General features: G+C 30.7%; 1 protein-coding gene across 8 annotated transcripts in view; it reads right to left on the bottom strand.

Annotated features, from left to right (window-relative positions):
* Nucleotides 1-16,779, bottom strand: part of LOC145268225 (neurobeachin-like) — a 607,546-nt gene that overhangs the window by 25,069 nt on the left and 565,698 nt on the right. For all 8 annotated transcript variants that reach the window (XM_080123533.1, XM_080123540.1, XM_080123535.1 and 5 more), the window contains 3 exons: nt 15,142-15,222; nt 11,322-11,477; nt 5,180-5,347 (listed from right to left, as the gene is read on the bottom strand). In XM_080123533.1, coding sequence (XP_079979659.1) covers nt 5,180-5,347; nt 11,322-11,477; nt 15,142-15,222 — 405 coding nt within the window. The remainder of the gene's footprint in view (nt 1-5,179; nt 5,348-11,321; nt 11,478-15,141; nt 15,223-16,779) is intronic.

Raw genomic sequence — 16,779 nt, 5'->3', positions numbered from 1 at the left:
GCAAATCTTCTAAACACGGCATGGGAATAAAATAATTGACAGCGTAACAAGTCAGAAGCCATAACATCAGACCATTAGACCCAGAATATGACCCCGTGTGAATTTTTATGGAATAGTTAGAACACAATGGCATATCAACCCTTTTTGGGTTATTTAATGTAGAGTATAGTCAGTTTGGTAAAAGTCTGTCTGTTTCAAGTTTGTGTTTATCCATCGTACCTGCTTTAACTCATTATTCATGATGAAAATCTATGTGCATATTAGTGGATGCAGTTTCAAGTCCTACCCAGAATACATTCTATTTAGCCTCTAGATAAGATACTGACAGGTATTACCAAGTAAGAGTGGACCTGAGAGTGAGGATAACTTTTAAAAAATAACTTTATCCTAAACACGTGTTACTGACAGTACATAATAAAAGAAACATTGGCATGCAGAATACAGATTTTTAAGTTAAATTCAATTTTTGCGATATCCTTTTTTCATTTATTTATTGTTTACAAAGGAGTCACCACTTATCAAGGCATGGAGGCCACTCGAGGACAAGGGTTACTGAGTGCACAGTAGTCAATGGGACAGTGACATAGTAATTGTTAGTAGTGGAAGTTTGGTAAATTGGATTACTTAAGGGGACAATTCATCAAGAACTTGTATACATTGGACTTGAAGACGATCATATTGTAGTCAGCTGAAAATCAAGCAAACAGAAGAGTTCCAGAGGTGTGCAGTTATAAGAAAGAAGCTTTGTTCATGGAATCTACATTTAGGTTTAGGCACATATAAAGAGTGAGAGAAATTATTGATAGTGTTTTCAGCTAGACAAGTGTTTTTTGTGAAAGTTTGTAGAGGAGAGATGACCATAGATTGAAGCTCAGACGAGCACTTGCCATGAAAATAACGATAATGCAGAGACAGGCTTGAAACATCTCTTCTGTAGGAAAAAGGTTGCAGGGAAGAGAAAAGAGCATCCCCCACTAGGCTACAAAGTCTATTTTGAACTCTGTCAAGGCAGGATAAGCTGCTTCTAGCAGCTCCTGTCCTAATGTGGCAACAGTACTCCATCCTTGGACGTATTTGGTTCTTATACAGGTAGAGAATTGCATCGGCAGTGAGACATCTACTGGAGCGGTAGAATGATCCAACCATTTTTCTAGCGACCTTGGCAATGGATTTATATGTTCCATTTCAGATGAGTAAAGGTCAGACACAGAAGCTTGTCAAAACATGGAGCCTCCCCAAGACAAGAGCCATTCATTTCAATTGATGCCAGACGGGGATCAGAGTGTTGATGATGGAAAGATAGAAGCTTGGTTTTAAATGCATTAAAATTAACCAGCCACCTCTTTCCCCATTGCACCACCTGCCAAGATCAAAGAGAGAGAATCAGAGAGAACTTGGTCAATTACGGCCTTTGAAGTGTACATAGATGGTACTGTCGTCAGCACAAATGCTTACGAATGATGTAAGGATGTGATTTGACAGTCATTAATGTAGATCAGGAAGAGAGCTTAGTCCAAGATGAACCCCTGAGGGACTCCAGCATTAATATTGTGAGCTTCTGATTCATGTCCATCAACCACTACTTTTATGAACCTATCAGAGAGAAATGATTTAATAATTGAAAAGACATTTCCCACTATACCATAGATGGAGATCTTGTGAAGTAGACCTTTATGCCACACCCTATCAAAGGCCTTTGATATGTCAAGAACAATTGACCTAGAAAGGAAGTCTCTGTTGAGAGATTCACTAATTAATGTTATCGGAAAAGTACAGAATAATTACCAAACGTCCTTCCCTTTGTATGTTAAGAATCGGTTTCTAAATAATAATAATGGTCCATATTCTGCACTGAAACATCAAACAAACATAAATAAAATCTATTTTGAAAAAGATTATTTTAATTATTCTGACTACTATTCTCATTTTGGATGTTTCGTTTTTCTCACAAACTTTCAGTTGATGTAACCGCCAACCATCTTCAGGTTCATCTTTATAACTAAGGGATCTATACAAAATTTCAAACTGAACCTTTATTAAATCCACAGGAGGATACATTGTTCTCATTCTGTCAGCCATGACCAGATAAAAATCTCAAGTAATTTTTATTTTCTTCTTAATTAGTATCACCTGTAGTGAGAACTGAACCTTGACTAATGGCAGAATGAGAATAATCTCTCTCACATTCCCTGTTTAATAAATGATTCAGTTTGAAATTCAATCATACAGAATAACTGAACGAATACTAAATAAGATCCTTTTTAGGCAAGAGGACTATCCAAGTTGTCCCTAATGGACATACACCCAAATAACATAACATTACAGCAGGAGTGCCTCAGAGGTTGATCCTTGAACCACTATTATTCCTGATATTCATTAACGACTTCTCTGATAAGATTGTGTCCGAGATGGGTAATGTTGCCGATGATACAATGCTCTATAATAGGCATGAGGGGAAAAATAGATGTACATAAAGGTAACACTACTCAGACTAAGCTGCTCTCCTTTAACAATTACAAGAAGACTTCCCAACCACCACTAGCCATGACAAATAACATTCACAGACAATATGAACTTGAACAGTATACTGAGGACATTACCAAGGCTGCTGCAAAGAAGGTGGGTTTCCTCTATCGAGCTATAAGATCACTCACCCCTGAGAGTATCCTGTACCTTTACAAAGCCACCATACAACCATGCATGGAGTACTGTTGCCACATCTGGGCTTGTGCATCTACCACTAGTCTTTATCTCTTGGACAGGGTCCAAAAAAGAGTCTCCAATATTAGGTTCCGCACTGTCAACTAAACTCCAACCCCTGCCCCGTCACCACAATGTTGCATCCCTGTGCCTGTTTTACAAGTACTTTAATGAAATGTGCTCTGATGAACCTATTGCACTTGTGCTCCCTCGGCATACATACTCTCACCGAACACACTCAGCAACAAAATCAGACCCCTTCATTGTAGAGATCTCTAAATGCCGGAAAGCTTCTACTCTAATAGTTTCTGCCTTTGGACTACTAGACTTTGTAATTCCCTTCCTGCTATCCGCTTCCCTGATTGTAGTGCCATGCAAAAGTTTAAATGTAAGCCAACATCTTGCTCATCTCTTCTAAACAGGGTCCCAAATAGTAACTCTTTACATCCAAGTGGCGATAAACCTTGTTTATGGTGAATGTGGTAAAAAAACCTTGTTTATGGTGAACGTGGTAAAAAAACCTTGTTTATGGTGAACGTGGTAAAAAAACCTTGTTTATGGTGAACGTGGTAAAAAAAATATATATATATTTTCCATAAGACTAAAGGTATTTTACCAATCAAATAATAATATAGATAACAAGTAGGGCACTCTGGAAATTCCATGATGCCTGCTTCATCTGTATAATTTACTGTTAGTATTGCTTTTAAAAATAATAAATGTTTGTCAGAGTCAATATAATTAACATTAGCTTAGTGTTATGTTAGCAGAACTAAATCCTGTCATGTTTTTTTTTTTTTTTTTTTTTTTTTTTCTACAGATTTTCACTCCAAACAAGACATATTGCCACTTGGAATGTAAGGGGCTACTATTTAGGATCCTGTCTAACAAAGGACTGTGGGGAGTTGAACAGTGAAATTTCTGTTCACATTACATATAAACTTTTGCAGTTTAGTACACCCAGAGAAGCCAGAAACAGGAAGGGAATTACAAAGTCTAGCAGCCCGAAGATAGAAACTATTAGAGTAGACAACTTTCTGGCATTTAAGAATAAATTGAATGAATTTTGAAACAATTAGTAGAATCCCGTGGAAATTTCATGGTGCAATACAATTAAGAAGAAAATATCAGTTTCTTAAAAATAAGTATCAATGTCAACTAAGTATTCGTTAAGTAAATAAACTGAACACGTCTCTTGTACATTTATTTATTTAAAACTATAACCATTAAATTCTCTTTAAAAGAATATTATTATCACCGTAAATGTAGTTATTCAAATCATTAAAACAGATGTCACTTTTTGAAATGCATTTAAAATCGTAATATTTTAATTGTCAGGACAACGTAATTTGATTTTGGAACAATTCATTGTAAATTGGGTGAAATCAGCTTAATTAGCAATCACCATCTTTGATAATTGGACGATCTCATTTTTTTTTTTTTTTAAATATATCTGAAAGGTTATAGCACATGCACAAACATGAAATGGATCAGCGTGTTGTTATTATTATCATATAGATTACAAGTTCTCTGTATTTTGTCACATAAAAAATCTAGAACAGGTATGGTGGAATAGGTGTAACAGATACACAAATAATAGAAGGCAATGAGTTAGAAATTGCAGAAAATAAATAAACACGCATTGATGAACAACTCTACAATAAAGGCGTCATCGCATTCTGCTTAGCTCTGAGAATCCCCGGAGTGAAATAAAACACAAGGGACTATTTTCATCATATTCCCGTCAAAAGCTTTTCATTTATAGTTGCATCTTAGCCCTCTGCCAAAAACAATTGTGTGTGTGTGTGTGTGTGTGTGTGTGTGTGTGTGTGTGTGTGTGTGTGTGTGTGTGGATGGATGTGAAAGTATGTGTGAAAAACGAAACCGAAAATTGTTTATAGATTCATCAACGTTTTGTCTTTATTCAAAGATTTACACAAGATGAATTTGAATAAAGACAAAATATCGGTGAATGTGTAAAAAAGTTTTGGTGGTATTACCATAGCCTCTATGGTACCAGTATACAAGAATTCTGATGAAAGAACTGACCCGTTCAATTATTGAACTCTCAGTCCCCGCCCCCCCCCCTCTTCACTAAAATCTTTGAAACATTAATCAGTCAAGCGCCCCCCAACCACCCTATGTTAAGAACACCCCCAACCACCCTATGTTAAGAACAGCTATTGGATTACCCCCCCTTTCCAACCTCCCCATGTTAAGAACGGCTTTCGAGGGTGGAGGATGTTTATTCTGAAAACTGTTCTTAACATGGGGAGGTTGGGGTATTTATAATACGCTGGGGCTCATCATAAAAATTTACCATTTTGGTTTTCATTTTTCCACTCATGTTGGGTTATTAATTCCATAATCATCATCGTACAGATATACAAATCTAATTGACACAAGCTAATTTTTTAACTTAATAAATAGATTAAATACAACAACAAAAAAGGGGAGGGGCTGGAAAGAAATCGCTTACTTCCAATATCACCAACAATAGCTTGAGTTCGGGCATTAAACTGCCATACCATAACAGTACAATCTTTCGACCCAGTGACGATGTAGCAATCATGGTTGGTGTTACTTTCAGATTTGGTGATGCATGTGACAATGTCGAAATGACCGTAGATCACTTGTACTATTCTGGCTAAAAATATACAAATAAAATGAAAAAAAGCTTAATTAATAAATGCAAAATAAAAGTACACAAATTTTGTTGATTGAAACAAAAATGTTCAGTGATAAACATTTCCTTCATAAGTTTCTTGTAAACACATGACAAAAACGTTTGCATTTTTATACATAAACGTCAATAATAATAATAATAATAATAATAATAATAATAATAATAATATATATATATATATATATATATATATATATATATATATAGATAGATAGATAGATAGATAGATAGATAGATAGATAGATAGATAGATACACACACACACACACTAGTGGACAAAAATCTGGAAAAGTTTAGTGTTTTTTTTCAATTTCTCCAAAACATTCGGGGAGGGGGGGATTACAACTAAACTTACACGCATTTAACATATCTCTTCTGTTGATACACTGTATTAATTACACCTCATTATAAAGGATAGAAAAAAGTTATGAGCATTTCAATTTTTTTTTAATTAAAGTGGCCAAAACCATGGAACAAAGAAAATAAATTAAAAAATAATAACATTTGAACATCAAAATACAAAAATTGGTGGACATACATTTAATATCTAGTGAACAAGCCGTTATTTTCTATAACTGCAGCGCACCTTCTACTGCAAGATTGAATGAGATTGCGACATTCATCACGTGAAACTTTCGCCCATTCTTCTTTAAGTTTTAGCCACAAATCTTCAGTATTGATAGAATTTCTTGCACTCACACGGTTCCCCAAAGAAGACCATAGGTTTTCAATGGGGTTTAGGTCCGGACACTGAGGAGGCCAATCCAAAACATCCACATTTTGCTTGTTCAAAAATTCCATTACATGCTTAGCCTTGTGGCTGGGAGGGGGGCATTGTTCTGCATGAAAATAGGTTTTTACACTCAGAATTTCTAAGTACTGAGATGACATGATCTCTCAACAAGTTCTTGTATATTGTTCCATCAACCCTGCTGTTTAGACGGACCAGATCAATTGTTCCTTCCCAAGAAATCATTCCAAACACGATTACGCTACCCCCACCAAACTTAACCGCTTTCTTTGTGCATTCTTTATTAAATCTTTCGCCAGGAAACCTCCTTATAAATTTCTTCCCGTCAGATCCATATACATTAAACTTACTTTCATCAGAAAAATATATTTTTCGACACTGATCATCTGTCCACAACACATGATCTTGAGCAAAGTTTCTTGCTCTTCTTGTTTATCAACGGTTTCTTAACTGGTGACTCACAAACAGATCAATTTCATTCAGGCGTCTTGATACTGTTTTACGAGACGCTTTAATGTCATGATAGGCATGTAGTTCACGAGAAATGCTGGCAGCTGCCTGAAACCTATCGTTCAGTGCCATCTTTTTAATCAATCGATCTTGTCTAAGAGAAGTTATTTGAGGTTTACCATATTTCTTCAGTGGTAGAATTTTCCCAGTATTCTTGAAATCCTTTATAACTCTCCCAGTGGTACTTTTCGACAGCTTCAAATCATCAGCTATCTTCTGTATTGAATGCTTTTCCCCATGAAGTTTAATAATTGATTTTTGATGGAAGCATTAATTTTAGGTGTCATAATGATAGTGAAACCGGCTGCACTGACTAAAAAAATGACGTAATCGACTTATTCGTCATTTTCGTACTTAGAAAAGTGGAAAAACTGACTACACAGTCTACAATAAATTATTTTCTTTGCTTTGTCCCACGATTTTGGCCACTTTAATTAAAAAAAAAAAAAAATTGAAATGCTCATAACGTTTTTTTTTTATTCTTTATAATGAAGCGTAGTTAAAACAATATATAAACATAAAAGATATGTTAAATGTGTATAAGTTTAGTTGTAATCCCCCCCGAATATTCTGGAGAAATTGAAAAAAAAACTAAACTGTATATATTTTTTTTTTCTTTCATAATATTTTAACATTCATTCATATATAAACATTAACGTTTTAATAATTTTTATACATTTATTTATCTCCAAAACTGTAAAAAAAAGGACGAAACAGAAGAAATATATATATATGTGTGTGTGTGTGTGTGTGTGTGTGTGTGTGTGTGTGTGTGTGTGTGTGCATATACGTGGACATTTTTTGTTCTAACCTGGTCAGAACATTGTTTTGTCAAATTAAAATAAAAGTATATCTTGTTTGTTATGTTTACTATATTAAAATAAAAAGTATATATTGTTTGTTATGTTTACTATATTAAAATAAAAGTATATTTGTTTGTTATGTTTACTATATTAAAATAAAAGTATATTTGTTCGTTATGTTTACTATATTAAAATAAAAGTATATCTTGTTCGTTATGTTTACTATATTAAAATAAAAGTATATCTTGTTCGTTATGTTTACTATATTAAAATAAAAATATATCTTGTTTGTTATGTTTACTATATTAAAATAAAAGTATATCTTGTTCGTTATGTTTACTATATTAAAATAAAAGTATATCTTGTTTGTTATGTTTACTATATTAAAATAAAAATATATCTTGTTTGTTATGTTTACTATATTAAAATAAAAGTATATCTTGTTTGTTATGTTTACTATATTAAAATAAAAATATATCTTGTTTGTTATGTTTACTATATTAAAATAAAAATATATCTTGTTTGTTATGTTTACTATATTAAAATAAAAGTATATCTTGTTCGTTATGTTTACTATATTAAAATAAAAGTATATCTTGTTTGTTATGTTTACTATATTAAAATAAAAGTATATTTGTTTGTTATGTTTACTATATTAAAATAAAAGTATATTTGTTTGTTATGCTTACTATATTAAAATAAAAGTATATCTTGTTTGTTATGTTTACTATATTAAAATAAAAGTATATCTTGTTCGTTATGTTTACTATATTAAAATAAAAGTATATTTGTTTGTTATGTCTACTATATCAAAATAAAAGTATATTTGTTTGTTATGTTTACTATATTAAAATAAAAGTATATCTTGTTTGTTATGTTTACTATATTAAAATAAAAGTATATCTTGTTTGTTATGTTTACTATATTAAAATAAAGGTATATTTGTTTGTTATGTTTACTATATCAAAATAAAAGTATATCTTGTTTGTTATGTTTACTATATTAAAATAAAAGTATATCTTGTTCGTTATGTTTACTATATCAAAATAAAAGTATATTTGTTTGTTATGTTTACTATATTAAAATAAAAGTATATCTTGTTTGTTATGTTTACTATATTAAAATAAAAGTATATCTTGTTTGTTATGTTTACTATATTAAAATAAAAGTATATCTTGTTCGTTATGTTTACTATATTAAAATAAAAGTATATCTTGTTTGTTATGTTTACTATATTAAAATAAAAGTATATTTGTTTGTTATGTTTACTATATTAAAATAAAAGTATATCTTGTTTGTTATGTTTACTATATTAAAATAAAAGTATATCTTGTTTGTTATGTTTACTATATTAAAATAAAAGTATATCTTGTTTGTTATGTTTACTATATTAAAATAAAGGTATATTTGTTTGTTATGTTTACTATATCAAAATAAAAGTATATCTTGTTTGTTATGTTTACTATATTAAAATAAAAGTATATTTGTTTGTTATGCTTACTATATTAAAATAAAAGTATATCTTGTTTGTTATGTTTACTATATTAAAATAAAAGTATATTTGTTTGTTATGTTTACTATATTAAAATAAAAGTATATCTTGTTTGTTATGTTTACTATATTAAAATAAAAGTATATCTTGTTCGTTATGTTTACTATATTAAAATAAAAGTATATCTTGTTCGTTATGTTTACTATATTAAAATAAAAGTATATCTTGTTCGTTATGTTTACTATATTAAAATAAAAATATATCTTGTTTGTTATGTTTACTATATTAAAATAAAAGTATATCTTGTTCGTTATGTTTACTATATTAAAATAAAAGTATATCTTGTTTGTTATGTTTACTATATTAAAATAAAAGTATATCTTGTTTGTTATGTTTACTATATTAAAATAAAAGTATATCTTGTTTGTTATGTTTACTATATTAAAATAAAAGTATATCTTGTTTGTTATGTTTACTATATTAAAATAAAAGTATATCTTGTTTGTTATGTTCACTATATTAAAATAAAAGTATATCTTGTTTGTTATGTTTACTATATTAAAATAAAAGTATATCTTGTTTTTTATGTTTATTATATTAAAATAAAAGTATATCTTGTTTTTTATGTTTACTATATTAAAATAAAAGTATATCTTGTTTGTTATGTTTACTATATTAAAATAAAAGTATATCTTGTTTGTTATGTTTACTATATTAAAATAAAAGTATATCTTGTTTGTTATGTTTACTATATCAAAATAAAAGTATATTAAAGAACTACTATGCCTACTTTGCGTTTGCCCAGGTGTCTTTACTTTCATTTTTTTATTTTATTTTACTCTTTGTTTCTTATCTGAAAAATACAGTTTGGAAAGTATAATGCTTCTTCTCCAAGTTTGTTTTTGCAGCCATCGATGCTTCTATTTTGTGTGATTAAAATCTCTACAAAAACCTTAGCATAACGTTTTAATTTAATAATCAATATACAAAAATATGTTCTTTAAAAATCGATATTAAATACACACTTTATGAACACTCATAAAGATATTTAAACATATTAGATAGTAGTTGACGTGGAGTGCGAGTTCAAGAAAAATACAGAGATAACTGAGAGATTGGAGATTCGTTCAGTTAATAATAAATTACTATTAAACTATAAGAATTGCAATGGGATTTTTCTTTCAAACATACTTTCTTCTTTTTCTTCTTTATGTGTTTTATGGCTGCAAAATGATCATCGATGGCTGCAAAAACAGTTTTTGCAGCCATCGATGATCATTTTGCAGCCATCGATGGTCACTTGCATTCGAAAAGTTCCACCATGATGTTCCTCGCAACAGAGTACCTATAATAGGTTACAATTACTTACTACAGGGGCAGTTCTCATACAGAGTGGATAGTCTTAGCCATTGTACCTCAATCAGTATCATTTGCCTAACACTATGAAGAACCGACCAATTCCGGAAGAAACGATTAGGCTGCTCAACATTTCAGCCATCACCTGCTTGCTGTGATTTCAGGTACTCTGATCGGGGGGGGGGGCTAATTGGGTACTCGACCTTGCCCAAAAGTCTCCCACTGAATAGCAGAGGAAAGGAGGCGTCTTACTGTTCCTGCCACTCTATAACTTATTTCCTTAATTAAGGATTATTTTTGCTTCTATTTTGTGTGATCGAAATATATAAAAAAAACCTTAGTATAAAGTTTTAATTTAAGAATCAATATACAAAAATATGTTCTTTAAAAATCGATATTAAATACACATAATCAGTATCATTTGCCTAACACTATAAAGAACTGACCAATTCATCCATCACCTTCCTACCATGTCTTAATGTATCCTGATCGGGAGGGGGGGGGTTAAGTGGTTCTAATGGAGGGAAGGAGGTGCATTACTGCACCTAATGGTGGAAGTGCTTCTGCCCTACCACCCCATACAGCGCCTAGTATTCCCAAATAGTACTGCTAGACTCATCATTACTTAATTTCGGTGGTCTAGCTAGAATGTGTAATTGTTACAATATCGATAATGGATACGGCAACGGCACTTATAGAACGAGGATGATCATAATAATGATTACCTGACAGATGAGCAGCAATGGCCACCGGCCGAGCAGCAATGGCCACCAGCCGTACACATTAAAAGTTCTATCCATCCATTTTGTTTATATTTTATTTTTATCATTATATTTTTATAACTTGCCATGATTTAATAAATTATTAAACATGCAAAAAAACAAAAAACAAAAAAAAAACCCTAATTTTCTATGATTTTTCATAAAAATAAAAAAAAATATCCTTATTTTCCCTGCATGCAATTTTTACACCCTTTAATTTTTCTTGTACACATTAAAAAAAAAAAAGCTAGTAAATATTTACCAGATTCAGTAGCAAAAATCCGGAAACTTTTATCCCAGAATCCACAAGCAAAAATGAATCGATTATCGGCAGTTGTAACAAAACTGGAATGTGTTACTTTGAGACGTTGGTCAAAATTGTCTCCAAGAGATCTTTTGTGTAAACCAGTATTATGAGCTGAAATATAGGTGGAAAAAATATTAAAGATTATGAATAGAGAAGCAATGATATTATGGTCTTTCCTCCATAAACACCAGAGAGTTTGTAAAAGAGTGAAAAAGAAAAGGAAGTCAGAGATGTGGAAAGCTAATTTATTGACAAGGAAGTGAAAAAGAAACATGGCGACGGATAGAGCATCAAAATATACATAACAGACGTGGAAGAGATCAAAAGAGATATACAAATGTGGCAAAATAGAAATATATAAAAAGACGAATGTTGGGTGCCAGGGGGAGTGTCAAAGAGGCATGACTCCTGACCGTGCATGCGGACTTTGGTGAGGAATAGTGAGGAGTAGATGTGTGAAGCGAATTCCTGTGTAGACAGCTGAAAGTTTTTTTTGTTTTTTTTTCAGAGACCTCAGTTACCACCAGAAAAATCAAGAGAGAAAAAAAAACAAGCAAAAAAAAAAAAAAAAAAAAAAACAACGGCTTTTTATGAAAATGTGTACCACACCGAAAGTTTCAAGAAAAAATATTTTAATCATTTTATAAAATATTTCATAACATTATTGGTTGTATTTCCATATCCCTTTTTACTGTTTCTATCTCCTCCCGTTGGCTAAGATCAAAGTGTAGTATCTGTTCTTCAGATGCTGCACTTCCATTTCTTGTTCTCTTTCAGTGGAAGAGCAGTCCTTCACGACTGAGACAATTTTTTTTATTTTTGTACCTTTTCTTCACGTTAAAAAACGACCCTGGTGTCTAACTCTGTCCCATGGGGAGGCATTGTAAATAGGTACTCTATAATCCCTATTTTTCATTTCTTCTTGTATTATTGACTCTTCTTCAATGATCCCAATTATTTCATAGTGGCCCTTTTTTTTTTTTTTTTTTTACTATTACCTACATATATATACTACCCTTCCGATTTACCATATGTCCATATGTTGTACCTACTTTTAATTACTATTTACCATATTATCCTATTCTTTCATTCTCATTTCATTTCTAAATGTCATTAAGCCAGTTTTTCTCCATATTTGCATTTTGCATAATTCTGGCCTTTCTCCTCCTCTTCTTCTTGTCATGCCCTAAATAGATTTTTTTCTTAATTTTCCCTTAAATTTTCTTATTGTTCTGATGATATATTAAAATTGTATATAACTTTTATTCTTCATCTTTTATTTAATACTAGTGTTTTGCTCCACTTAATAGTGTTGAGCTTTTCTTATCTTGAAAATTTTTGCTTTGTTAAAGATTTTACTCTTTGATAACATAATTATTTTACATACATTTGCTTTTCAGTCTGAGAAGAACACGGAACGATACAGACTCAAACCAGCGGTTCCCTCACTAGGGAGACAAGACAATTCCTTCATGGAGACCAAACAGTCAGTGAACGAAGAACATATCTCCACAAGCAGAGACAACTTATTTTGCTGAACCCATTCAAATCAAGGAAGACATTCTACTACTGTTCGGCATGTTATTATCCAATTATTGGATCTTACCTTATTTCTTCTTGAGTCCCAAGGGGCTCCTCACATTATGCCTGATTATAGGTGCCATCATTCCCGCCGTGTTCTCCATGATTTTCATGGACCCTTCCAAAGGAACAACGAACTAACATTCCAACAATAGGAATTCCTACTAAAGGCTCCATGCGTATGAAAGCAAATCGGGCCACCGTATTGCAAAAGGACTATACCAGAACCAAAGAATTTTCATTGCTGTTATTTGTGAATAAATTTTGAGTTTAAAGGTATGGCTTTTGTTTGTGGAATTCATTTGCTTCTGCAGGGAGGAATTGAGTGTGTAAGAAAGAAATTATATATATACACACCCACGGTTTATGATACTTTGATTCAGAATTTGAATTGTTAAACAGATGGTCCAATTATATAATTTGCGTGTGTGTGTGTGTGTGTGTGTGTGTGTGTGTGTGTGTGTGTGTGTGTGTGTGTGTGTGTAATTTAATATTTTTAATTTTACGAGCATAGAAAACACAAAACATGTGTAGATATTAAAAAAAATATCAAATATTTATTTAGAAACAATTATTAAGCTCCGATAAAGTTAAACTCTTTTAAGAGAATAAATTGAAGATTAAAAAATTAACCATGTTGCAAGGTTTTCTCCCTTTAAGACATCGGAACTCTCTTTAAAACTCAGTACTTGTATTTACATTCAAGATGCAAAAACATATTTTCCTTGCATTTAAAAGCTTGATTATCATGGTGGCCAAATGGTTATGAAGCCAGGGTTTATAATACTTGGATCCAAGTTTTGAACCATCCAACTAGTAGTACAGTTATGTAATTTCATACTGACGAGTGTCTAAAGAGATAAATACATACAACTATCTATCTATATATATTTCTATTTATTTAAACATTTAACTGCCGCTATTTACAGCACTCGGTTTGCTTGTTTATTTACAAAGAGCTTTTGTGTTATGCCAAGCAAGCAGCTGGGGTGTGTGTATATATATATATATATATATATATATATATATATATATATATATATATATATATATATATATATATATATATATATATATGTCCAAAACAAACTAATGAGAAGGAAAAAAATCAAGATTAAAAAGTAAACGATTTTAAATAAAAATATTTGAATCTTGATGTGGTTTATGCAGCCATTTTGCCTGTGTTTTTTTTTTCAAGTTTTAAAAGCTGTTTCCAAAGAACTTTTGTCAATTTTATTAACCCATACATAGTGTCTTTGTATTACTAAAATTTCATATATAAACAGATGTTCTTTCATCATTTCAATAACATACGACCGACTCTTTGACAATACCACGAAGAAAGGACCCTGCTAATTACAAATAAATAAATAAAAATTAAAACCTTGGTTTTATTGTAAAACAACTTTTCTCTGAGTTAAATCAATTAAAAATGTCAAGATATAAAACTTTTGATAATTTTTTAATAAAAATATTTGCATTTTTAATGTGATTTACAAAGGCATTTTGCCTGCATTTTTTTAAAAATTTATATAAATTGAAATTATAAAAATAAAAAGAATAAGTACTGTGCTATCGTCAAAATTTTCCAGGCAGTTTACGTAAAACCCCGAAAACACTAAACCAATGAAATTGCAGCAACCAATGCCATTTAAAAAATATTTATTTGCTATCATTGGTTCCTTATTAAAAAAATAAATATCTTGATTTGAATATCATTAAAGGAAAGAAAAAATATTCTAAAAATCCTAAATTTGTTGTTGTTTGTTGTCAGTTATCTATTATTTAAAAAAATAAATATTTATTCATGAAACTTACTTTACAACGAGTAATGTTTTTGTTTTGATTTAAATTTTCCTAAAAATTATACAATAATTATTCACTGTATTTTTTTGTAAAAACATAAACAGTTTTTTTTTTCACTTAATTTTTTTATTGAATTATCTTTGTAATAGCATAAAAAAAAAATTACTGAAAAAAATGGCCAGCGTTTGCAAGAAAAAGAATCACAAAACTTTCGTATTTTATGTAAACTGCCCAGAAAGTCCAGCGATAACAGTCTTTACTCTACATAAGTACCGAAATAAGAATAAAAATAATAGTATGTAGTTCCAGATAGGAAGCAGAAGTACACACAAGTTTCTAATTTATTCCTGAATGAGGATTTTTTTTTTTCAACAAAGCAGTTACTTACCAAATAACTGATCCATCAAAACTGGGAGTTCTGCTTCTTTCTCATTTTTTTCGGAAGAAAAACTTGTTGCTGTGCCTTGCTCTAAAAGAAAAATATACCATGTGCTCACATTTATAAATAAAATAAAATAAGATAAATTTCTGAAATAAAATCATGCTAATTTTCTAAGTGTACTTTTAAAACCGTTATTTATATTTAAAATTTGTTATAATTTTCTAAGTGTTAGTAATCTGGTAATTAACATTCTTGAAGCTGGATACTCAACCAGACTAGATGAATTCTTGTTCTGGAATCTGGTAAGACCAAGAAACCCCCAGAAAATTATACTACATGTTTAAATGGTCAACTAGGGAGAGGAAGCTTCTTTACTTCTTTACTTACTAAGTGTGTGAGAGTTAAATAAATACTTTAATAGAATATTCGAATATCTTTGCATTTCATACAGTGATCAAGTGGGAAGGGGCCACCTTGATTTCTGAGAATTTCGATTGAAGTAAAAAAAAAAATAAAATAAAAAATTAAAAAAAAACAGTAATTATAGGAGCAAGCAGACTCATTAAAAAGTATTTAAAAAACTACCTGGCAGATATACCCGGTGAACCAAGTGTAAGAGAGAGACAAAGAATTGCGCTTAAAGGGACGGTTAGAATCTTAAAAAAAAAAAAAAGAAGAAGATCTCTCAGTTGGGATGTATGCGATAGCAGGTGAATGTCTTGCATCCGGCAAAATAATAAGAACAAAATGATAAAATAAAAATTAAAAAGAAAAAAAAAAATAGAAACACTATCTTCACGAAAAGAGAGAACCTTTTTAATATGAAACAGTAAGCAACTTCATGGCATAAAACACTGTATCACTGCTTTGGCAATTTTGATAAGAAAACATGGGATCAATATTAGCAATCCAAAGTAATTACCTAAATGAATAAATGCAAAAGTTCTTTTCATTCATATTACTATTAAAACCGATCACTATTGTTTAAATCAATAATACATAGTCTTTTGAAATATTGTACATATGGTAGAGAGGAAAGATACAAAGATAGCCTAATTTTTTCCTAACTACAATTTAAACGGTTTTAATAAATTAGCATTTAGTGTTATTCATTTATAATTTTATTGTCATATATATATATATATATATATATATATATATATATATATATATATATATATAGTTTTGTTGTTGATTTTTTAAACGATATTAAGGTTAATATTATTTAAAAAATCAACAACAAAACTACGTAAATAGATAAACGATAAAAACTAAGCAGTAAATTGTCTATGGCATCATAGTGTGATGGATTAAGACGCTGGACTGAAATACATAAGGTCCGGGGTTCGAGTCCTAACAACAGTCAAGGTATGCTGAAGAGGGGTAGCACTCCGAAACACGCATGTACGTAGATTACTGTTTTTAAAAAATAATAAATATATATATATATATATATATATATATATATATATATATATGTACGGCATAATCACATTGACACACCGGTTCTCGTCAGATCACCGAAGTTAAGCAACGTTGAGCCTGGTTAGTATCAGATGGGTGTATGTGCTCTCTGCTTATCTCCAGTTGTCCTGTACATACACTTCACTTGCCACTGGTATTTAACAATGTTGACTCAGGAGA

This window comes from Euprymna scolopes, chromosome 43 (genome assembly GCF_053919585.1).
Source record: "Euprymna scolopes isolate OS-2025 chromosome 43, ASM5391958v1, whole genome shotgun sequence".
Classification (NCBI taxonomy): Eukaryota; Metazoa; Mollusca; class Cephalopoda; order Sepiida; family Sepiolidae; genus Euprymna; species Euprymna scolopes.
The sequence above is the reverse complement of the archived record's forward strand: the minus strand, read 5'-3'. Positions and strand labels throughout refer to the sequence as shown.